General features: G+C 39.6%; 2 protein-coding genes across 2 annotated transcripts in view; both read left to right on the forward strand.

Annotated features, from left to right (window-relative positions):
• sowah (sosondowah) overlaps positions 1 to 3,286 on the forward strand; it is a 28,489-nt gene extending 25,203 nt beyond the window's left edge. The window contains exon 6 of the mRNA XM_065492052.1: positions 2,433 to 3,286. Within this exon, the coding sequence (XP_065348124.1) occupies positions 2,433 to 2,459 (27 nt within the window). The 3' untranslated portion in view covers positions 2,460 to 3,286. The remainder of the gene's footprint in view (positions 1 to 2,432) is intronic.
• Positions 3,287 to 4,856: 1,570 nt separating this feature from the next.
• On the forward strand, positions 4,857 to 24,363 carry LOC135942349 (uncharacterized). The gene is made up of 9 exons (XM_065488419.1): positions 4,857 to 4,943; positions 16,324 to 16,443; positions 17,849 to 17,944; positions 20,588 to 20,660; positions 21,557 to 21,813; positions 21,970 to 21,994; positions 22,294 to 22,320; positions 22,378 to 22,520; positions 23,890 to 24,363. The coding sequence occupies exons 1-9, from the start codon at positions 4,857 to 4,859 to the stop codon at positions 24,127 to 24,129; spliced, it is 1,068 nt and encodes a 355-aa protein (XP_065344491.1). The 3' UTR covers positions 24,130 to 24,363.
• The last annotated feature ends 186 nt before the right edge of the window (positions 24,364 to 24,549 follow it).

The following is a 24,549-nucleotide window of genomic DNA, read 5'->3' on the forward strand; positions in this document are numbered from 1 at the left end:
CGCTTGGTTGGTTAATTTGTTATTTTTTCTTGTGCCGACGAGAAGTGGAAACAAAAGATCGCGTCAGCGCCGAGGAATGAGCGAAAAAATAGCTCTCGACCGCTCGCGCATCAATTAATTACAAAAGAGCTAGCTGGCTGCTTATTCTCTTTCTTTCTCTCTGCGCACGCGGTAAAATTGATTAATATTCAAAGTTTCGTGGAGACAAGAAAAGCAAAGTGCGTTCGCGTGTTCCCGCGGCATTCCTGGCGCTGCTGCGGACCTTATAAGCCGCAGCGTGAGCCATTGTTCTCAGGCCGGGCCAGCCTAACGCATAAATCACCTTTCATCATCTGCCCTTTTTATTAATTACCCTTTACCTGGCAAATGCTGTTCGTTGCGATGCACTTCGTTCTGTGTGCCCCGTCAGTGTCATATTGTTTCCAAATGAGAATCAATCGTCACGCCTCGCAAAGCCAATGCAGGTGGGCGAGTCCCCGAATAGTGCTTAAAATAAAAAAAATAAGTTCGCAATGATCGCGCAAATATCGCCGCTTCTAGAGGAAGATTTCAATCGTTCATAATAAGTAATAAATATCTGCTTGGATAAAATGCTTTGGGCCGGGTATTGACCGAGAAGTTGCTTGGCTAGCTCACTAGCTCATATACAATGAACATTTTTCAAATATATATAGCTCTCTAGTTGTCCCCCACATCCAATATTGATATTAAACACAATATCAGTAACGCCAATAAAATAACTCTCCGGACTAAATATGTATAATGAGAAATAATTACAAACTTACTTTGTATAATAGTTTAATTAAAATTGATACGTTTCAAAGAATCGTAGCCTAGGATATCCTCTTGGTTGAGTTGCATGCAAATTAGTTTTTTATCTGTTTGCAAAGCCATAATTGTTTTTTTCCTTTAAAGGAAAATCTAACTGGGGTAAAAGGAGTTTCTTAAATTTTGAAGATTCGAACGAATGATGTAATAATTCCTGCTTACATTCGCTGACCTGCTCAGGTGCGCAATTAGAATCAGATTTACAATTCAAATTCTTTCGAAAACCAATGCTTCGATAACTGCCTTATATAAACCACTGCTGCTTAAAATTCAAAGCGAGCAGCAAAATATCTCAAGCTGTTGAATGCACTTAAGGTTTTTTCACTTTCGTCCGTCCGCTAAATTGAGCAATTCGGTTTGAATAACAATTTATTGTGCTGAACGGAACGATTGTAATGCCAGCGTCCCGCGATAAGCAAATGACCATTTCTAATGGCCAGTCTTCTCATTAATGCAAACGAATAAATTAGACTGCGAAAATATCCGCGCCGATTGTTATCCGATACGGAATTGAAACAACAACCGCAGACGAAAACGCTTTATTACCGCGCAATCACTGAACATCTGCTTATTGCCCGAAATTAATACGTTATTCGGCCGGCTGTTGATAAATTTAGAATTGTGCGCAAAGCTATCCTGCATATAGCCACGCCGGGCAATCAATAAAGATTAAAATGCCCTCCTCTACTTTCCCGCTCGGTTTTTTGCTTATTATTCACGCAGATGTTTGAAAAGAGTCGGCGGCCGCGGCCAGCTTAATTCTTGCTATAAATTACGCGCCTGTTGATTCGTGTTCCATCTCTTTTCGCCACACGGGGCATATAGGGTTTCAATGGAGGAATTTCGCTAATTATTCATTGTCCCGGCAAAAGGCCGGCGCTTGATTCGTCCGTGTGCGTGCCCATATTATCCGCGGCCGATGTCACTGGCTAATTTATTTTTACGACTTCTTGAATAAACAAGGCTGAAATTTATGCACGGCTCGGGCTTTAATAACTTTTGCGCCGCCGCGGCTGGAAAGGAAAGAGCGCGGCGAGCAGAATTAAAAATAAATATCGCCGCAGTCGAGACTTGCAAATAAAAGGGGCAGCGCGTTTTTGTGTCTGTTGATACGCGCACGCGGTTACATAATAAATTTTAATTGTTGCCGAGATAAGCCTAAATACACGATATAAATTCAATTCTGCTTGTAGCTGCTATCAATTACGCGTGCCTCTCTCTCGGTTACTCCACACTCGGCTCACTTGTTCATCCAATTCGCATTGTCAATTGATAAACGTAAATCTGCGATATCTAAATATTTCTTGTATTGCCACATTTTAATTTAAAACAATTGAAAAATGAATACAGAGTCAAAAAATTTAAACTGGGATGTTTGTGATTAGTCCATTTTTACTTACCGTGGACTCAATTTTCACACCGTGAACTACTTAATTTACTGCAATTACTTGATTAAATTTGCTCTTACCACGCATGACAAAACTTTTTAGAGTAAAAAACAATCAGCTTCTCTCTTCTTTACATTTGCATACGTCTTTTGCTTAAATTTTTTAACTAAATCCTGTCTTCCTTTGTTTCATGTTGGTCGTCTCTGCTGTGCTCAGGATCTGTGCGTGGTAAGTCGGTGGTGAAATTTATTTGACAGGCCCACACCTCCAGAAGGCAAAGCTTATTTATCTGCCTCGCGAGTTTAGTCGTGGATGCAGTCAGTGTCGTATTATTTTATTCGACTCGCACGGCGTAATAAGAGCGCGAAAAGTACACACACTCACTATTTTATGTATGAGACGAGCGAGCGAGCGAGTGTGTGTAGTGCATAAAATACGCTACAAATCGGCGTGCGGCTCGCTTTAATAAATTTATTATTGATAAAATGTTGCTGAATAATGGAGGGCCTGCGCTCTGGCCCATTTCCATACACACTCACACACGTTCAGATAAGAATTTTTATTACATAATCATGGCGTGTAATTTACATGAAATGGATATAAATTTCTTCCCTTTTTGTAATAAATTTCACCTTGTACAAGTCTGAATAATGTATGGAGAAACGAAGAAAAAGCGGGTGTGTTTTTTATACAATAATACACTCTCGCCCATTGACTGTATAATAAATTCGACTTTAATTTTATTATTAATATATATTAGCAGGAAAAGAGAATCGAATTGCTGCCTACGAAAAAATGAAGGATATCTATGAATGAGCAGGTCCATAAAAAACGCCGTAAAATTTTTCTTTCTCGCTCGCTCCGTAGCTTTATTAAGATGTAAAACACGCTCTTTTATTCAATATCAGAGGGAATATTATTTTCCCTGCCGCCCAGACGTCGCGTTTCGTATCTGTATTGATATTTAACTCGCTCTTTTTTCCATCCATTTTTCATCTCTTGCCTCCTGGAACTCGCCATTGGGTGTCTGAACATCGATCTGCCCGCGACGTCCTCGTGCAGAACGTGAGTATTTTAAAAATGTATATTAATTTCATTTCTTTTATTCCTCAATTAGTTCGACAGCACATTGTTTAATTAATCTGAGGAGAAATACTACATACATATTTAATAAGTCAACTTATTTTGTAGAAAGTTTGTTAGTGATTATTTCGATACAATCTCCGTGAATTTTTAATTCTAGTTTACCTGGACTAACGATTTAAACTTAATGTTTCCCTGTTGCTAAAATTGGGAGTAAACTACGTCGGTTTTTAGTGTAATGTTCGCGGCAAGTTAAGCATAAAGTTATTATTTTATTTCGAGCTTCTGCCTAGCCGTGAAAAGACAATAGATCAATCAATGAGGATCCTATTACTTTATTAAGTGGGATTATTTCATTGTTGCGGCGATAAAGCAGAGAGGCAATTTGGCGCTTCCTCTCTTCACTCTGCTCTCATGCAGGTCCCAGCTGCCTTGTTGTGCGCTCTTTTCACCCAGGGCAATACAGAAATAAAAGTAATTTGCCGGCCGCGTACGTGATACGCACCTGCCAAATAGTCCGTAATTATGGGCAACAAACAGGTTTAACTGCAACGATCAGCACCCGACTGAATAATAACACTCTTTTTGAATGAAAAAGCTTGTTTTCCACGTCGTTAAAAACGTCGCAAACTCGTCTATTAAGCTTTGTTTTACACACAGCATTTATTTTTTTGGTATGTGTGTTTCGACCGACCGTTCTGCTAAATTGGCATAAAATTTGAGGCTCAATTATTTCTTCGCCCGCGAGTGATTGATTATTATGCAAGGTGGCGTTTTGAATTAGCACGCGATAAATTTGCTCGCAATTGCTCTGCTAAATTCAGCTGGCCTTTTGCTCTCGCTCGCTCGCTCGGGACGTGAAGGAAATCTGCGGTAAAAGCTCTGGTCTGAGTGAAGAGAGTCGTGAAAAGAGAGCTGCTGGCGTCGTGCCCATACATATTGGGCTTGATATAAAAAGATGCGAGGGCCACGTGCTATTTTGACAGCCGAATGTCTCAGCTGACGGTTTAATAGGCGTAAGTGGTCCACTTTGTTTGAGTGAGACCAGCGGCTTTTGAATATATAAACCTTGTGGATTGATCATTGTCGCTTTTTTCGGGATACTTTTGCTCTGTGAAAACCCGTAAATAACACAGCAGCATCCAATTTAAACTTAATAAACGACGTAGCAAGTCTAGGATTTCAACTCTAAACATAAACATTTCTCAAAATTGTATGCTCAGTATATATTTTTGGAACGTGATCGAAATAAAAAAAAATTAAATATGAACAAGAAGGTTCAAGTTGCCTCTTTTTAAATGCATGAACCATATGATCCAAACTATTCAGAGAAATTATATGTGACAACTTTTGCTCAGTTGTTACAAATAACTCTCACAATCTAAAAACATGATGTTATTTTATATCAACAAAAAATCATTGAATCAATGTGTATATAGGAGATACTTTTTAACTTATTTTTTGGAATAAAATTGGAAAGGATATGATTTTAAATTGAGAAAACCACTAAATATTTTATATTTTACTGGCAGACGCGTCCTTATAATCAGTGCCAAAATGTTGCCCCAGTTATTAAATTTTATCTCTTTTGTTTCATGTGATCCTGGGGATGCATTTGCGCCTCTTCTCCGACAACATCAGTATGTAAGTACAAATTTGTTCCTGCTACTTTGCATTCGAACCGAAGCAGCCTTCTTAGCAGTTCCAACTGTAAATCCAAGTGCGATTTGGCTTGAATTCTATCTCCGCCAGTGGCGTCGATCGACCTTTTTGCGCACTCGTCGCCGCCGAGAGCGACCCGCACGTAAAGTCCCATTTTTCAAAAGTGGAAATGCATCATTGGCAGGCCGATTGCTTTTATTCCTTAATAACTGGTCACGATTACATTAACGACTTCTGCTGTCGCCGCGCGTTTCGCTGCTCTTAAGTGCAGCGCTTTCTAAATGATGAATGACACTCTCAGCCGTCTCGCGGAGCCAAGGCATTTCGCGCTAACACCTCGCCGGCCTTATCAGTCACTGGCCCACTGACTCGCATGTCCATTAAAATACATATCTGTGCATTGATGGAAAAATCCCCGGCTTGACGCCGCATGAATTAAATTTGTAATCATATCGGCCCGTGCGTCAAAAGTGCTGTCACGCAAGGACGAGAAAGTCTGCTTTTCACTTTGCATCAAGGATACTCCCATTTTGAGTCGCCGATTTTGTGAGACGATGATTTTGTTGAAGAGTGATAACAATCCTCTTTGAATTATGTCATTTTCTTCCAAAAGGGGTCCAATGAAAAAAAAATAGTTTCATCCTTTAGAATAAAAACAGACAAATGAAAGATTGTAACTTCCTATATTTGGGGCATTGTGTTTTAATGGAAAAAAAATTATTTGCCCATATGGGTAAAGTTAAACAAAACTGAAAGCTCTACTAATTATATGTTTATGAAATCAGAAATTTTTCAATATTGGATTTATAAAACTTCTCTATAAGTCAAATATTGTCAAAAGAAAGAAACTCAATATCTTAGCTAGATTTTATAGATTTCAAGATAAGAAAACGATATTGTCTGCTAATTTTGAGCCAAGCCTCGATTCCTTTTAGACGTCTGGAAAGAAATTGTTGAGCAACGCGCCGAGCGGATTTTTGAGAGTGTAGGCGAGTGATATACACAATAAATATGCGTGTCTCGTGGTGGCCAAGTATGTGGTCCGCATGACTGGCAAGACAAACATATCTATCATCACAGCCGAAGATGAACAATGGGCCCCCTACCGCTGAGGCATTCTCTTTATTTTTAATCTGGTCGGCTAAAGAGCTTCGGCCGATCCGAATCTGGCCGATATTTACAACTTTAATTAGCCGAGTGAGACCCTCTCGTGCGCAGCGTCACGACTTTTTGCTGCTCGCAAGGGTGTACGCGGACAAATCGAGCATCATGATCGGCGGCGATCACGCCGCGATAACTGAACGAAATTACGCCTTGCAGCCGAAACAAAAGGGCGAAACCCAAGACAAACAAATATTTACTTGTTATTCACGCACGCCCTGCTCTTGTTCCAACACACCAGACTCTATGCTGGAAAGAAAAGAAAAATCGACTTCCTGTCGATTGGAAAAATGCTCTGTTCTCGCGCAGGAAAATACGAACTAAATAATGGCGTGCGTGAGATTTCCTTCGCAACGCTGGTCTCACACAGGCCGAGTGCATCTTTTCTCATCAAGTGAGTATGTGCTTGTTGATAGCAATCTCACTGCGTTAATGCGCAGATCTTCATCAGCGGTTTCCGCGAGATTCACACAAAGATGAGATACTTCGAGGTGTCATAAAACGTATCCGTGGTTTTAATTGCAAAAACGCTATTATGTGCTGCATATTTCCGATATTTGCACTTCAATTCGTCATAGTCAGATGCTTAAGTAGTGGAAATTTTATATCATTTCTCAATTATTTTATCAGACGCACATGATAACAAAAAAATGCAGCAAGTCTTAAAATATTATAATTTGAAGCAAAAATATCGTGCTAATAAAATATTTTTACATAAAATTTCTGAGGAAATAAGTAAACTGATTATGCCTCTCGAGTATTTGGAAAAGAATTTACTTCTCACCATTTATGTATTATAATTTTTCTTCCAACGGTTTAGTTAGATAAAAAAATATGAAATTCGAAAATTAAACAAATAAAAATATTAATATTTGGAGTTCCATTTCTGCCAAGCAGCAGTTGGCTTTATTCGCATATTGGAGTCAAACGTTTGCTCATTTTCTTTCTGCCGTCGAAATTTTCAATGGCCGCTTGGTTCCCCATATGGCTGTCAGGAAAGCGAAATTGTGACGGACTGCTGCGGCCGCCCACGCTACAATATAATATGCAAATCGCCGCGCGTCCACCCTATTAATTAAGTCCTCTCTTCGCGTGGCCCTCGGCGCATACGATATGGCACCTCTGCGATGTAATTTACGGTTGTTCCGGCGCGCGGCGTTAATAGATCAACTGCAGATATGAATCGTGTGTGCGTAAATATAAATTATTTGCCGCGGACACAGCCAAGAGAGCACACACACACGCGTGTATGGATACGTTTACATATATGTATGTATTTGTGTGCGTAATTGAATTGAGCCGTGTGCGGTGGACAGACAGACGGATGAATATACGAATTCGCTTTCGCTCGCGCCTCTTGTTCCTGCGGCTCCGTGGGGACATCATTTCGCCTGCTGGCCAGGGCAATAACACGCAGAAAGCCTCTGCCCGCGCGCTGACAGCTCGTATGCCCCTCAATCAATACGAATACACCCATGCGATAATGGCTGCGAGCTGACACGGCCGCAATCAAGCCAATCGCCATTAATGACCTCTCGCGCGCGCCAGGCCCCGACCACTAATAATTAACTCCTTACTTTTTTGCTCCCCTGAAGTTTGAACAAAAAATCTGCTACGGTCTAAAGATGAAAAAGGGAAAAATTAATATTGACTAAAAAGGCTTCACTATATAGCATCAGTGAAACCCACGGTCAGAAATTTGACTGGGTGGTTTAATCCGAGTGAAAATTAAATTTAACTAGGCCAAAATGACTAAAATTAGTTTTTTTTTTTTTTTTGAGAATTTAATATTTCACTATAGTGGGTAAATATTGTTTGATGACCAAGATATGCTCTTACATATGGTATTTTGAAGATATGAAAATCAGGAACTTTCAATTTGGGCTGGTTTAAAGTCGTATTTTTCAGAAATTACGAGTATTATGTTGTCGAATGTAAAACTGCCTTAATATAACGATATTGCGGGCTATTGTTGAATAATTGTGCAATTGAAGGTTAAAAGGGGACGGTGTTCTAGATTTTTCGTTTTTTATTATGTTCAAATGATGTCCAGCTGGAGTCTTTTTTGTGTCAGTGGACTGAAATCCCTGTTCTTTTATTCTTTTTATATAATGTTCTTCCTCTCGACTATATATTTACGTGATTTACCTGGGTTCCAGGACACAATTAGGCTTTCAAAAACTACGCAATATCAAGCATCAAGTTTCTATTCTATATGTTGTGTCAAGGTTTCCCAAAGGTTTTCCTTTTTTTTAGTTTTTGTCGGCGTATTTCTTTCAGGCAAGCACCCCTAACCGATAGTTTTATCTATGTCCTTGGTTTTTTGCCTTTTTAAGAAGTCACCTGTGTAAAATGTCAATTTTTTTGTAATGCTAACAAAGTTAAAGGTGGGATGCCAGTACAGGAAAATAATGCTCTGTATAGAGTCTCTTTTGCAACGAGGATGAAGCCTGGTTTAATTTATTGCCATTATTATTTAGGGTAGCTCAAGTATTTGGAAATCCTCAACATTCTCACACACATAGTGGAAAGAAATAGCAATCAAACATCTGAATTGTAATAAAATGCTATAAAACACGTCCGTTTAATTATAAAAAGACGCTTTGGCAAATCATAGGCTTTGGGTTAGTCAATACAATCACACATTCATACTTTCATACTTAACAAATAGAATATGGTTTGACATGAACGATGATCCTCCAATTGAGTCTTGCACATTGACGATACAGATCCGTCAGTACAGAACATCAGCTTTCCAATCCTTCGCCGTCGTAATGAAACATCTCAAATCAGAATAGTCGTCCTAATCGGGCGTACTAAACAGCCAGTTGGCCAGGTTCCTTTATCAACAAACATTCAATCGAACATCAGAATACAATTCAAAGAAAAATTACAAAAAATTTAAACTTGATTGACAATCAATTCAATGGTTTATGTCTGCAATTTAATGCAAAACCGTTCTCGTGGTCTTGGCCCATCTTGGCCAAGCCACCCTAGGCGGACGAGTCCTGCTATACTCTCCTTCTCTGCCAAGCTGAGCATAAAGCCCCTGCTGGCTTTCAAAATCTCACAAATTCACATTTTGACATACACAAATATTTCACAATCATTCAGATAGATAGCTGAAACAATATTTATCTCAAACAAATTCAACGTGTATCCAAATACTCGTTACAATGCTATTGTTGTGGCCGGTCATTCAAGGCATATATATTTATATATATTAACCGAAACAATATCTCACGCAGCGGAGTCGCACTACTAATGTATAACTTAATTTTTGTCACTTTTCTATTTTAACATTTTACCAGTGATCTTTTTCGTGCGATTAATATATATTATTCGTATCGCAAAAAGTGCCCAGGCGTCGTTAATGTGCCATTTTTCCTGTATGTATGGCCGACGAAACCTGAAATTATTTGCTTCATTAGTAAACGTTGGCAGCTGCTTGCGCTCTCTTTTCGATTCCCTCGTGCTGAATGCATGGTGAATTCCGTTCGATTGCACCCAGTCCGTTCTCAAACACACTGAAATTATACATTTTGCTCGCGCATGAATCACTTGGCACCGCACATTCTCACCTGGTGCACTCTCAGACAATGAAAGTCGTGATTATATTGTGCCTGCAGCGTGTCGTTGAACTGTATTGTCACCTGGCCTGTGTAAAATCGGAGAAATCGGCTTTTAAAATAAGATCAAAATGACTCGTTCCAAGTAAAAAATTCTTTTAAAAATAAATTTAATTTTACAAAAGGCTTTTACTCCTGGAAGCTGGCTGGCTAACAATAAGTGAAAATTTTAGTGAAGAGAATTCTAGCACGTTCTTGTTATGTTGTACAACAGCTTTTTGGCTCCTGAGTCCTGAGGCTTCATCAGTAATAATTACTGTAAAACAAAATTCACCCACCATTGCTAAAATGCAGGAAATTTTTATCGACATAATTATTCCCTGATCTTTATCATCTTGAAAGCTATTGGACAAGTGGTGAACATTTTGATACCTCCAAAATCATTTCATTTGGGGGTTTACCCAATCAAGCTTAATATTTGGCATCGACCACACGTTTTGCAATATTGTTGTGTCCATGCATTTATTTGTGCTGCTGCCCTTTCGTATACGTTTTGTCCCGAGGCAAAACAGGCCTACGTCGAAAGGGCAAAAAACACGTTCGCGCTCAGAGAGCAATACAGCCATGCACTGAATCACCGCGGCTCTAACATTAAATTTAATGTATTTACAAGGAGGGAGCGCGAACGAAATTATTATAATCATGCCGGCGTGTTTGCCTTCTGATAATGTGTGCGCACATTGTGCATAAAATTCAATTTGCGCGTCGCGGCCTCCACGCGCGGAGATCACTGCGTTTGCCGCACACAAACGCATATTGTTATATTCAGCAGAGTGAGTATTACGAAAATTACAGTGGTGGCGCCAACAACGCCTTACGATCGCCAGCCGACTCGGACATGAGAGAGAGTTTTAAATAAAATACATAACTGAAACTATAAAATTAGATCCAGCAGATGTTTTACTTGAAAATTATGGTCTTTTTTATATTATGGACTTTTTTATATTATGGTCTTTTTTATTCATTTATATGTATCTGCTGGGCTTATTTTTAACCGTAATAATCTGGTATTATTCTGAAAATGAAATATAAATTAATTTTTAATAAAAGACCAGTGAATCCAGTTGTTTACTATATAAATTGTTATTTATTTTGTTGTTTACTAAAGTCAGTCTCTTAATATAGAAATTTTGTCAGTCCTAAAATTCGGTATTAAGAGAATCCTTATTCCTTAACAGAGGTCTTACTTCTAGCAAAAATTATTGCGTGGCCATATTAATTAGTATTTAATTTAGCGATTAAATAATGAAATTGGCAAAATAGTATACAAAATAAGCCTAGGGCTGTGCAAACCAATAACAATTCATCACGAGGTGACGTTTGTTTGTGGCGTGCGAGTGTGCCATTATGCGACTTGATGATGAATAAAATAATTAGGCCCGGCAACACAGCCACATAGAAATAAATATGAAACGGGAGCGGGCGCGCGCGGCAACGAATTAAAAGTCATTGTTCTGTGTGGGTAACATGCTCTCAATGACAGTGCGCGCGTATCACATTATACAAAATATAAAATGCTGTGTACTCACAAACACACACACACACACTCACAAAAGCCGTGCCCTGCACATTTTGCTGTGCCTTGTAATTAGAGCCGCGCGGAGTATGTTTATTCATATTATTATACGCGAATTCACTTGCAACACCATCAGTGGCGGTTAATGGTCGTGTTTTTATTTTTCTTTATGGCCCACTGCTCAACTATAAAGTTATTATGTGCATTTTGATTTTTTGCCCTCTGCGTGCTCGGTGAGTGTGTGCACAAACAAAAGCTGTTGCACGTATTATTCCCGCTATGCCTTTGGCGGCGCACCCCAGCAGCAGCGACGACATTAAGCCTTTCCGAGGATAATTAATGCTCATCAGGGAAGTGCGTGCTTCCGAGACCGCGCGCGCATTATCAAACGCACCATTTAGGCACCCATTTTTCTTTCCTTCATCATCATTGCAAAAATGTCGACTCGCGGCTAATGTTAAAAGGATTTGCGTGATAATTTATTGCCTCAGCTGACTAATGACGAATTTTTAATGCGTTTGTCTTGATCATTCTTCTCAAAATATCACCAGCTGTTTTGAAGAACGGATTTGTGAGTGATCGTCAATCACCTTTATTTTTAACAAAATAATTCAATCCCTGCCTGAAATATCCAGCCCAGATAAATAAATTTACAATTAGATGTCTTTCACAATATTTTTTGCTTAAGGTGATGCAAATAAACTAGACTAATTACACTCGAGCAGGGAGAATGCAGTGAGGACGCGTGATGTGTGTGCACGCGCCTGGGAGGCCAAATTAGTGCTAAATTCGTCTGGCACTCTATTTTGGTCTAATGCAAAGTGATAGGTTTGGTTTTACACGTGCTGCGATGTGTTTTAATCAGCGCACGACGGCCACCTGCCCCGTCATTTTACTCTGGTTTGAGGTCTTCTAAAGTTACTATAGCTCACTCGCATAAGGCACCTCTCAGCGCGCAATGTCACCCTCCTCTCGTAAAACGTTTCGAAAACAGGTGTAACTCGGGCTAGAACACGCGCGCGCACAAGTGTAAACCAATCTGCCTGATCTCGCCTTTGATTAGAGATGAAACAAAATTGCCAACCGAGGATTTGCACGTTATATGCGGCCTGCTCTGCTTTTTCTTGGCTCTGGTGTATGCATGCATTCATCAAAACTGCCAAGAAAAATGTTTTCTGCTTTATAGTGGACTTTTTGCATCAATTACAAATTTATGTGATTATTAAAGAAGTTCATTAAGTGCAAAGTTTTTTGGAAACAATGATCGTTCTGGTGAACCTAGTCTTGTCGCTGCACCTTTTAGAATGCCCAAAACTGGTAAAAATGAAATTCTTGAAAAGTGAAAAGAAATCCTAAAATTTCACACACCAAAAGACATAAGAAAAGCAGGAATCGTTGAGCTCGTGGAATCGCTGTAAACCAGCTTAACCACGTGTCTCTTTCGCAAGGATATTAGGTATAAATTAAAGACAATCAAAAATGAGAAATGAATCTTTATTCATACTTAACTCGCAACCGAGTTCAAAAATTCCATCTGATTGAGCAAAACCCTTTCATTGATATAAAGTAACAGAGATAGCTTTTGAATTTTTTTCATATGTATTTCGTTTGGCACGATATTTACGCAGACAAGGAAGTTTTGCTCTTTATTTTTCTGTCAAGATATTGTTGAAATACAAAAATCTTCGCTATTTATTGGCTCTATTATATTATTGAGATAAACAAAAAATTTCACCCTGAATTAGGAAAATCGGAAGTTGCGATTCGAAACTGACGTGACATCGATTGCAAGGTTCCAAATATTGATTCATTATGGTTTTATCGCAAAAGAAAATTAATTTTTAGTCTCTTCCCATACAATAAATTGCAATAATTTTCTCATTATTAGCATTTTATCGACAGTCGTTGCGAGAGCAGTGGATATAATTATTTTATACTGTATAGACTCTTGTTACCTCGTCATCGAATTGAAAGTTTATAGCGGGAACGAGATTAAGGGAGGCATCCTGAGATTATAGCCGCTCGCATATTGGCCTCGTTGTGTGCATGAGGCTATTTAGGATAATAAGCTGCATTACGCGAGTCTGGAGCAGTTTGGCGTTTTAAAACGGATCGCTTTTTGTCGACGTAGGCGCTGCTGTTAAGATGCCTCTTGTACTCGGTAATCGGCTTAGTTTTAACTCACCCCACCTTGGGATGAGATGCTGGAGGCACCACACAACACGCGCGGACTATGAACACGCAAATGCACGCAGCCACGCTAATGTGTGCGGGCCAGAGTGGTGATGTGACCACATAATGCGTCCTTGTCCCCAACAGGAGCAGAGCCCCCGAGGCTTTGAACCACACACCCGCTCATCCCCTACCCCCGCCGATTTCGATTCAGTAATTTTGACACTTTAAATATGAGAAATATTTTCCTTTTGATTGAGGTGTAATAAATTGGCTTTGGGTCGATCTTTGTAAATATATCACAACTAAAATTCATGATTGTCAATATTAATTAATCTACCCTTCAAAGTATTGACAAACTATTCAACTGAAATTATAGATAAGATTAAATTAAATCCCTTAATTATATAAAAAATACAATTTTTAAATAAGAATTAAATAAATTAGGTACCTGGAGGAAAATAAGCTATTTCCCATTTTACATAAAATTAGTCGATCAGTTCTTGTAAGCGCTAGCCTCTGCGTAGGGATCAGAGAAGTCTCATATGCATTTTTAGTTTAAATTTTTCGAAATAATGCGCATGAATTGCAGAATAGAACGTCATCTTTAAAGTGGCCAAATTCCACGTGCTGTTCGTGAGAGGTGCACTTTGCGTATGTGCGCTGAGAACGGACACATTGTGTAACAGCAAAGCCGTGTAGTGCCTTGAAAGGGCCAGCACCTCAAGGGGCCACCTCTGGCTGATCAACAACAATAAACATGCATTACACATAACTGCTAATGACCATACAATTGCGCACCCCACAGCTGAATGGAGAAATCGAAACGTCCGTCCAATTCGCTATAGGATTTAATGCATATATGCGTGATTATTTGTTTTACTGGGTTTAGTGTGATAAAAAAATTTCCCTTCCAAATAATGGTGCTATATTTATTACACCAAGGATGGTTGCAAAATCAAAAGAATATTGCTTTTACTTCAGACAGTAAAATAAAAAAAACACGTTTGATATTTTTTAGTTCTGATTGCAAAATAGAAAAAGCCCGATCTCCTCTCTTTGTTACTGGGAGCCTTGGTCGCAGTCTTTTATTGAGTTATTATAAAAAGAAATAACTGCTAGAAGGTACATAGTTTTAAGTGGTATGTCGTCCCTTATCTCTCAAAAGCGTAATCAGTGAAGAACGTTTGCCCAACACCCTCTTTATTTGGAAGCTTCTTTCCAGTCTCGTAATTATACGCACTTAAATCTGTACAAAGAATCAGATAATGGTGATTGGCCTGTCAACTTGAACTGTCTGTTAGCGTCAAATTAAATTGCACATATACAAATCAAAAGAAGCTTGCTTCTCGGGATGAGAGCCGGCCGCCAGAGCGGTGACAGCACTTGTCGCAGATGTGCATCTCATGCAAATGCAGTGCTCGCGAAAGAGGGCCTTGGACACATTGGCGTCATCATTGCGGCCATTTATAGGATCGAACGCGGCCTGTTGATTCACATTGGGCGCGACGGTACTGCCAGCAAGCGGCTGGCTTTTATATAAAATTCATGAACGTGCGTCTTTCAACACAGCTCTCGTCCCACGCTTGCCCGGTTAGATTGCAGTGACAGGTGAAGCTTTTGCTCCACAACTCTTTATTTCCCCGAAGGAAGTTTCCACCAGCAGCCAAACGTTTGCGTTTTAAAGGAAAATACACGAGGCTTATCCCTCAATGAATCATTGAACGACATCTGCTTGCGGCAAATCCCAAAATTACTCTAATTTAGATTTGCATCTTGTTTTTCTGCGCTTATCAAACGGAAGTTTGAAATGAGCAGAAAAGCCAGGAAAATAGCCTCTCGGTCGGATCAAGGCTCTTTGTGACACTGACGGGGCCCATTAAGCCGAGTTGTGACACAATTTGGACAGGACACCTGAAAGATCTAAATTTAACGGGTGCTTGCTCCGTGAGCGTCGTCCCTACGCGTACTTGTGTCTGTCAGTGGAGCCGGCGGGCGACATGCCTCTCGCGCAGCTTTCAGCCCGACCCGGGCCCCCATAATACGAGTCGGCATTGCTCGCATTCTGCCTGCCGCATCACGAAATTTGTCACTTAAATATTCCATTTTTTGTGCCACCGTCCCAGCGAGCGAAGTGACAAAGGGCCTTGCCGCTCCTTTGATCAGATAAAATACATTTTATCAAATTCAGGCTCTATTTGACACTTAATTTTTCCTCCCTTGATGCCGCATGAAAATCAGAATTGATTTTATCTTACCTCCCCCAATTAAAAGGAGCCTTGACCTGTTTGTTGGGATAATTTAATCAAAGCTGTCCCTCTGTATTTATTTTATTCCTTCCTTCTCTAAAGCGATCACCGAATATATAGTTGTGTGACATCTGTTCCCTACAAATTGCTAACATTTCAAATGTTTGGTTCAGCTTTGTCCGATTTGTTCTTTGTTGCTGTAATATGTATGATGGTGACACGCTTACCATCCCTATGGCTAGAAAAACCATCACCCTGAATACAGGTATAAAAGGAACAATAGTTTGTTTTACACGGCAGGAGGGTTTGTAAAAGGATTTCCAGCCCTTGGATCATGGTAAACAGCCGTCCGCTGCTGTGGCGGCGTCGAGTCGCGTTTTCCTTGTGCTTTGAGGCGAACTAACGCGCGCGCGGACATGTTGGCGCCTCTGCACTTATAAAACCTTTTCTCGTCGACAAAATTCTTTTAAGCCCAATTATGGTGCGACGCCGGCTAGCTTCTTTGTCCTTTTTAGAACAGAGGAGACTTTAATGAGAGCACTGTAAAAATATGCTGCTTTTCGGCTCGGAAAATTTATTCTCTTCTCGCATGCGGCGGTGCATGATCATTGATGTTTTTTTCCCTCCTGTTGCAGAATGCGCTCCACTGGGCCGCCAAACAGGGAAACCTGGACGTCATCAAGCTGATCGCAGGAACTTACCAAGTCAGTCCCAACGTAAGATCGGTGAGTCTGCTTTTCGAAATTCAGCTGAGACTTTAGACTGCCCGGCGGGGAATTTTGAGTTGTGACATTTCATATTTCGTTTGGTATTCTTCAGAGCTTGCCTCATTGTGCCCCACGTGCTCAAAAATTGTTTATCCAACGAACCAGAGAAATATTTTGGGGTGTTGCCAGTTTGACCAGTTAAATTTGCTGCCAGGTTTTTTAATGTATCTTTGGACTACCGTCAGAATTGTTTCTTGACGAAATTTAGAGGTTGAGTTAGAAAAAAGGAATTTTGACATTTTCCACATTTTCACAATTTTCCAGTTGGGAAATGTGCAAAAACTCACTTCTGTTTTTATTTATTTACTCTACAATCAGTTCCACTTTAAAAGAAAAGGTGTGGAAACCATAAGGTTATGAAAACAAAATTTTGGTTCCTGTGCATTTTTTAGAATTTTGCCGAAAAATTGATATAATATTAAACAAATTACGACAGAGAGAACAATATTGCCCCATGCGTGTAGCAAAAAAGAACCAATTTTCAATGAAAATCAAAGATACCAAAATATCAACGATCCTAATATTCAAATAATTATGGTTTACAAAGAAAATTCATTGTTCCAAAATACTTTGCAAACTCCCCACCCCAAACGGTGTTTAATTTGCATTTTATCAGGAGTTCTAGAGAATTACAGGTTTTGTAAATTCTGGTCGCTTTCGCCTTTTACAAATATGAAAAACGTGAAAAATAGTGAAATGTAGTGATGAGGATGTTTATAATTAACATGTATCATGTACAAAAATCTAACAGAATTTGTTCTTTACAAATGTTTTCAAAATGCTTGACACCAATTTACAGCATAGAAAAATATTTGAGCTCTGGAATCAACCACACATGATTAAGCTTTAAAGCACCACATTTTTTCCAAGTTTTATGGTATTATATTTTTCCTAACTTCTATTTTGTTCGAGCCTTCGATATAGAAGTTGCATGACGTGTGTGCGTTTTGAGCAGATGAACAATGTACATTATATAGTGGCGAGATGCAGAGTGAGTGAGAGCGGCGAGGAGATTAGAGTCCATTTGGCATATTGAGTGCAGTCCCATGTCACTCGACAGATCGCTCTGGGTAATGCCATTATCAATGCACTGCTGACCTCCTCGCTGCCTGCCATGCCGTCAAAAGGCTCAAAACTAACTCACCTTTCTCTTTTCACAAAATTCACTGCGTGAACGTCGTCAGTTAATCATTCGACGCGAGTTTAGACGTATTTAGCCTGGGCGGTAAACTGGCAAGCTGTCAGGAAGTCAGAAATTCCGAGTGCCTAGCTTAATAAAAATGATTTCGGCGCGTCTCGAAACGGCAGCTGAAAGCGGCCAGCTTTTTGCGCGCCGCCCGAGCCGCCAGCGATTCCCAGCAACACTCTGTTCGTGCGTCCGAATTTATTATGATTCGCCACCGATTGCCATCTCATTACGACCGCTAATAATAACTCTTGCTCTGTTCCATGTTTCTATCTTCGTCGCCATCGCCGCCTGCAGAGAGGGGTAAGTGTCAAAACTCGCTCAAAATACGCATAAATTTAGCTGATCAGCCCGTCCTATCAAAATTTCACCAATTTCCACTTAAATTACTTTCTATGATCATCTCTGTAACAGCTGGAAAGTGGATTTTAAAATATATTAAGAAACACACACTCTGCTGGGAAAGGTGGCAATATATTTGACGTGGGTCTGACGCCAAAAAAGAAGTGTGTGAGATATCAAATGTGTCAACAGATGCTTCTATATTTGCTTCGCTCGAACAACGCTTCCCCTATATATCAAGCCGATAAAAGTCGCGCAATAGGGAAAAAGGGACAGATTTTATCAGGTTTTCTTCAAATAAAATTCTAAAAACACAAGCTCCTGAAATTTTGCAAAAGTTAAGAAATGCATCTCGTCAACGTTAGGGCCCTGCAGGCGGTTTTGTTTTGCGTCTGAGCTCTCAGTTTGATGACAAATTTTCGAGTCAAATCGCTCGAGGGCTGCTCCATCTCATGCTTTTCCCAAAGCGCCAGAGAAAGCTGCGAGACCAAATCCGCAATGGCCCCATTAAATGAAATGACGTGTAGCACCTGTACCCACCATTAATTCTGTAATAAGATTTTGCGAGAGGGAAGAAGCGAGAAGCCTGCGGCGCGAAAGGGGTGCAAAGTTCACGAGGGTGAAATTGCCGCCGAGGGGAGGCGAATTTATAATTTAAATCCTGTGTTGCTCTTTGTCGTGTGATTTATTCTCCAATTTTGTTATCTGGAAGGCGCTTTTGCTTGTCTAAATGATCGGTTTAAGATTTTACGAGTCCGGTGTTGGCTATGACAGCAATTGATTTCCGAGTCAAATTTATGCGTCGTTTTTATTGAATGTCCCAGCGCACCAGCTGGCTGGCTTATCACACTCGGCCCGTATTACACACACACTTCTTTTGCTCGCTCGCTCGCTCGCTCTCGACACGTCCTTTTATTATCTCCCGAGTCGGATGTCAGAAACACAGTTTCCAATATCGGCGCACAAAGCGAGACACCGTGTTACTTATTGATACTTTACACAAATCCCGGCGTCGATTTTATTGCGGCCGACAATTTCGTGACGTGTTCTCACTCAGCCACTGCCGATATTAAAATATAACTACTGTGACAGGCACCCCCAACCCAGTGAAATCCACTTTTGAGAGTGACCCCTTGAAACGCGACACTTTGAAATGCGTGGCACATTTTAAAATCCACGCACCCCCAGTTGCTTTCGAAACTGCAGCCAACACCGACCAGATGACGCCAAGGCTCAATTGATAAATTGCAGCTTTCCACTCACGTTTCAAAATGTGTGCATTCGACGCGTGCACTTGCACTCCAAAAAAATAAACGTTAAAAACAACAAGTGAAAGTTTTGGGAGTTTTGAAAAAAAAATAACATGATTCATTGTAACCTTTTAGAAAAAACTTGGATTTTTTGCATCTTTTTGTCAATTTTTATTCAGGTACGCTTTCGGAACACTTTGTTTGCAAAGAATATTTTTTTTGTTTTAATCTTTTTGATGAAAGGATCTTATTGTTGCATTATCTAAGCTTCGTACATAAAATGAGTGTATTTTTATTTGGATCTATAATATTGGCTGTAAAAATTACTTCATCCGAGAATCAAGGAGAATCAAGTCGTGCCGCCAGAGCCAGGGTTCGTCGGAGCTCATTGTCTCGATTTTAATGGTTGGCCCGTTCAACACTGTAAACACACAAAGGCGTCCGAGCAAAAAAGTTGGCCCGGCTGAATTGATAATTGATGCATGCGGAGATTGTGAGCGGCTGCGTGTGAGAATGATGAAGTGCCGGCATAATTTATTTAGCACACATCACCCAAAGCGCCGTATTGTTCGGCCTATTGTATTAGCATTATCAATCAATCTAAGGCCGAAATGTATGTACAAAGTAAATACATCCCCGTGGCCGCCGCAGAAATTTCTTTCCAGCTGTCAGATCCATTTTCGTATTGTTTTTCGGCTCAAGGAATGAATGAACAAACACTCTTGTAGCTATATTCGTTAATTATGCGCCCTCTAATAATTATGCTTCGGCGCAAACGTCCGTTTTTAAAACGCCAAAAGCAAGCAAGCAGCAACCCTTGCGCGCGTGATTTATCATTGGGTGCGCTGCGTTTTATTGTTGCAGCTCGCAAGGGATTGTCGCTCGCATTATTTGCATCCTGATTAATTGGCCCTTCAGTTTTATTATTACCATGCTCATTCGCGAGGAGAGAGACTCGTACGCGGCGCCCAGCTCGCGACATCTGTTAGCATATTCTTGGACTTTACAAATGAATTATTCGTTAGACTCTAATTTAAAATATGTTATTTAGCAATCGTTTATTATTTTAAATTTCACATAGTAAAGATAATCTCTTCAGCTATAGCAGTGGGCCTGGGTGCCAGAATTAAATTTCCTGCAAAATCCATTGATTTTTACCGGCTAGAACTTATATTCATTGGGTGATCCAGGCGAGGCCCCCGGTGGGCCGCACAAGACGGCCCAATACTAAAGACAGGCCATCAAAATCAGCAGGTCGGGCTTGGAATTTTAGCAATAATGAATTCCACGAAGACTATCACTCATGAAACAATTAAATATTATATATTTTAACCACTATTTAAAACGTTTTCAGGGACAGACGCCTCTTCACTTGGCCGTCCAATTCGGGCACGATGATGTTAGAGATTTGCTCGTCAATGTCTATGGTAACTTATTGTATTTTATCATATTTTTTTCAATTTTCCCGTTTGCTATTGTCGGTAGCTCGTGCTGCTGTCAGATTTGGGAGTTCTGTTTGTGTTTGGTGTCCTATCTGACCTGAGATCCTGTCGGCATCTTGTGATTTTATAGTCGACACGAAATATTTACCTCGCGCATACAATGGAAACTGTCAGTCAATTTGACACGCCATCACCTTTTCCAGCGGCATTTTCGTCCATTTATCTTTTAGCGCCTGCGATGAACATAAACAACAAACACCGAAATTGATACATTTTCGTCGATTTGCTCGACGTATCTCTGATCTAGTATTTGTTTACACAAAGTGTTTTCATGAAGTTTCACAACTATTCTTTATGACACATCTCCCCAAAAATAAGGAAAAATGCGAGAAAATGCTAGTTAATTTAATGATGAGTTGCATTTGATCTATCATTCTATTAAAAAACACATCAAACATGGGGTTTCCAATTGGAATGACCCCAACCACTTCTTCTTGCTTTATACCAAAAAGGTTTAAAAATCAAAGTGCTGTTGATTTGGTATGACAAAATCGAACAAATTATGTTGGTGACAAACCTTACGGTATTCTTACAATTTTACAACACCGTATTTACTGGTGTTTACCAAAATATGTGGATTTTTCGTCACGCCATTAACAGCATTTTCCCATTAATCCATTAATATACAGCTAAGGCACTTCAATTTTCAAACACGTTTGGGGTAAAATTCAAGGCTAACTAGGATTCACCTGCAATAAATTTTCAAAAACAAACACGAACTCGCAGTTAGATGAGCGTATAATAATAATAATATGTTTATATAAAAATTAATATTCTCGAATTGAAGCAACACAAATTTGATTTTAATAATTGTGTCCAAGGGGCGGACGTGGACATCCGAGACTACAGCGGCAAGAAAGCGGCGCAGTACGAGCGGCCGAAGAGCAACTCGGAGTCGACAGAGACAATCAACAGTAAGTTTACTGTTGGGACGGGCGAGCGTCGAGGCGTGCATCTTGACCATTCGCACCTGGGGGTGTCCACCCTGCTGAAGCGATACGCCACCTTTCGGGCCAGCCTTGTGCCCATCTCACCTAAACTGCGGCCGCGGGCCAGGCCCAAAACCTACAACTCGCCTTGAAACGCTTTTTTCCTTCTTTCTAGCTGCGGCAGAAATTTTGGCACTTTTTTTTATTAACCGACACATTATTTTTTGGATTGCATGCTAGAATTTAAGAGTTTTATATTTAATTTTATTTGGAGAGTAATTCTTTCGTATTTTGGTGTTTTGTAGGCTCGTTCCTCTGCGCCAATCCAAGGTAAATCGTGATTGGCGTTCAAGTTCAGCGTGTATTTATTTTTGTATTTCTAAACAACGACTTTTACTGCATGAATAAAGAATTGTTTAAGTTTTCTAACATTTGAGTTGCATTTTGGTGCTTGTAACCGATTTTTGAGCTAGCTTCCTATGCATGATTTTGCCTTACATCATTTTTGCTGGTGCATGCTGTAGGATTTGCATTAAGTCCCCAGTACCCGGTAAGAAAAGAACAGCAGCCTATTAATTTTCATTTCAATACAATTATTCATTTATAACTGATATGAATTAATTTTTCAGAAATAAAATCGAGAAAGAAGAGTTCAGGTAATAAAACCATTTATAAGTGGACTTCTGGTTTTGATTGAATAATTTGCCCAACAGACAAAGACCTGAGATTCCTCCGAATTGGCTCTCTAAATGTCCGGGTTAAGCGGACGACAGAGGCGTTCAGCAACTTTTTCCACCACCAGCACAACAACGAGCGGATACACAAGACCTGGGGCTCGGCCGACAACATCCAGGAGGTAAATTTCCGTTTAAAATAATTTTTTTCTATTTTCCAACGCCAACTAATCCAAACACTTCTTCACATTGTTAACAATCGTTCTCTCGGTTACTGGCGCTTACCCAAATAAATGATCGTAAACATTTCAGTTCATAAAGAGGCCATGGTAAAATAAACAACAGGGGTGAGTTGCTCATCTGTGTGTGCACCGTTTTGCAATTTTGTAGGCTTGACAACCGAAATTTGGTCTGGTTCTTGGAATAAGACAACTCATTATTTTTTTCAACATTTAATTTTTTAAGAAAATGCCAGTTGAGTGATACAAGTTTTATATTTTTAGTGATATTATAACTAACAATTAATCAGCGGCAAAATGTTTGTGAATTTTAGGTAAACCTAATTGGTTAGCAGTTAAGCCTTGCAAAGTTAATCAATTTCAAAACGGAAATAAAAGTTAAACTTCTATAGAATTTCAAATATTGTAACCAAAAAAACTTTGCTTTTTTCTCAGAATGGTTAATAATTAGGTACCCACTTGCTCTTTGCACTTCGTGTCGACTCTTTCAATTTTGTCAACTTTTTTTAGTTTAAAACATTTCTTATTTCGCTTAACAATTTTGTGTGAGCCTGTCTTGGTTGTTTCATCATCACGCATTAATTAGTTTATAAGAAAATTGATCAGATTATTCTCATCTCTAAGTAGAAAATACTGGAATAATAAATTATCCCTTCCTTGTGAATTCATCCTAAATAATTTGGAACTGGATCATATTGAGACATAACAATAATTTACTATTTCAACTACATTATATATCGACAATGTTTTTAGCAAGGGGTTTTAGTAATTAATTGTAACAAGTTATAGTCGATTTGAGTAATAGATGTTAGCGCACACGCAAATGTACTCTTTAAATAATAATAGACTGCATTGAGTTTTTTATTATTCCTACTTGTGAGCACCTTGACTAGAAGAGTCGGCTAGAAATCTTTTATTCTGTGCTTGTTGGAAGAGTTTTTAGAAAATTTACCGCTGTTTTAGATAATTTTTCAGAGCTTGTTTCTGTGTCTTAGGATGCGTTTTTCAAACACAAAAGAAGATTACGTTTCATTTGCTTTTGAAAAACATGGATTAACATAACCTGTTAAGTTGACCAGATTTCCTAAGTCAAGCATTTTTATTTACCACACATCGTTTGCTAGAATAATAGGATTTAGCATGCTATATCATGGTTGAAAGGTGTGAGGAGTTACGTTTGATACTATGCACTTTAACCATCAACTGTTTGAATTGCAATTTGCGAAATATTTGTGTGCCCCTCGTACAGCATGCCATTCCAAACTCACTGTAATTTTGTGTAAGTTAAATTAACTGTTAAAAAATTTTGCAGTCAGAGCAAAACGCCATGCCGCCACCTAAGACGCTGCCGAAGAGCAGTTCGAAGCGGCGACGGCCTCGTCGCTCGCCGTCGGCCGCCTCCATCCAGGTGGTGAGCAAGCCAGTGGCGGTTTCGCTGCCCGTGTCCGCCGTCAGCCTCGAGCACATCAACCTTACGTCAAACCTGCCCCCAGCCAGCGCCCAGGACTCGGACTCAGACACCGCGTGTGGATTTGGGGACAGCTGGAAGTAGAGGCGCGATGCAGACTCTTAAGAAGCAGTGATATTATTTTAGTGCCTTGAAATGATTGTTGAGCTTTCGAGGCGCTCATTCTGTATGCATGATATTTTTAGTCTTGATGACTTTCATTATATTTCCATTACTCTCATTCCTGAATTGCTTGACGCAACGATATTGAAGGCTAAGATTTGAATTTATCGAATTTATTGATTCTATGTAAAAATAAAAGATGCAGATTTTAACGAATCACAAGACTTGCAATTTAACCCTCGAATCAAACCTTATTTCTTGAATAGCACTTAAATGTAAGGCTTTATAGAAGATTTGTGGAAAAATCACTTATAACTTTACTAGAAATACTATTTAACATTGAGGAAAAAGCTATAAACTTCTCAGTTATATTAGCGAGAAAATTGGCACCAAATTTTGGAC

Source organism: Cloeon dipterum, chromosome 4 (assembly GCF_949628265.1).
Source record: "Cloeon dipterum chromosome 4, ieCloDipt1.1, whole genome shotgun sequence".
In the NCBI taxonomy this organism is placed as follows: Eukaryota; Metazoa; Arthropoda; class Insecta; order Ephemeroptera; family Baetidae; genus Cloeon; species Cloeon dipterum.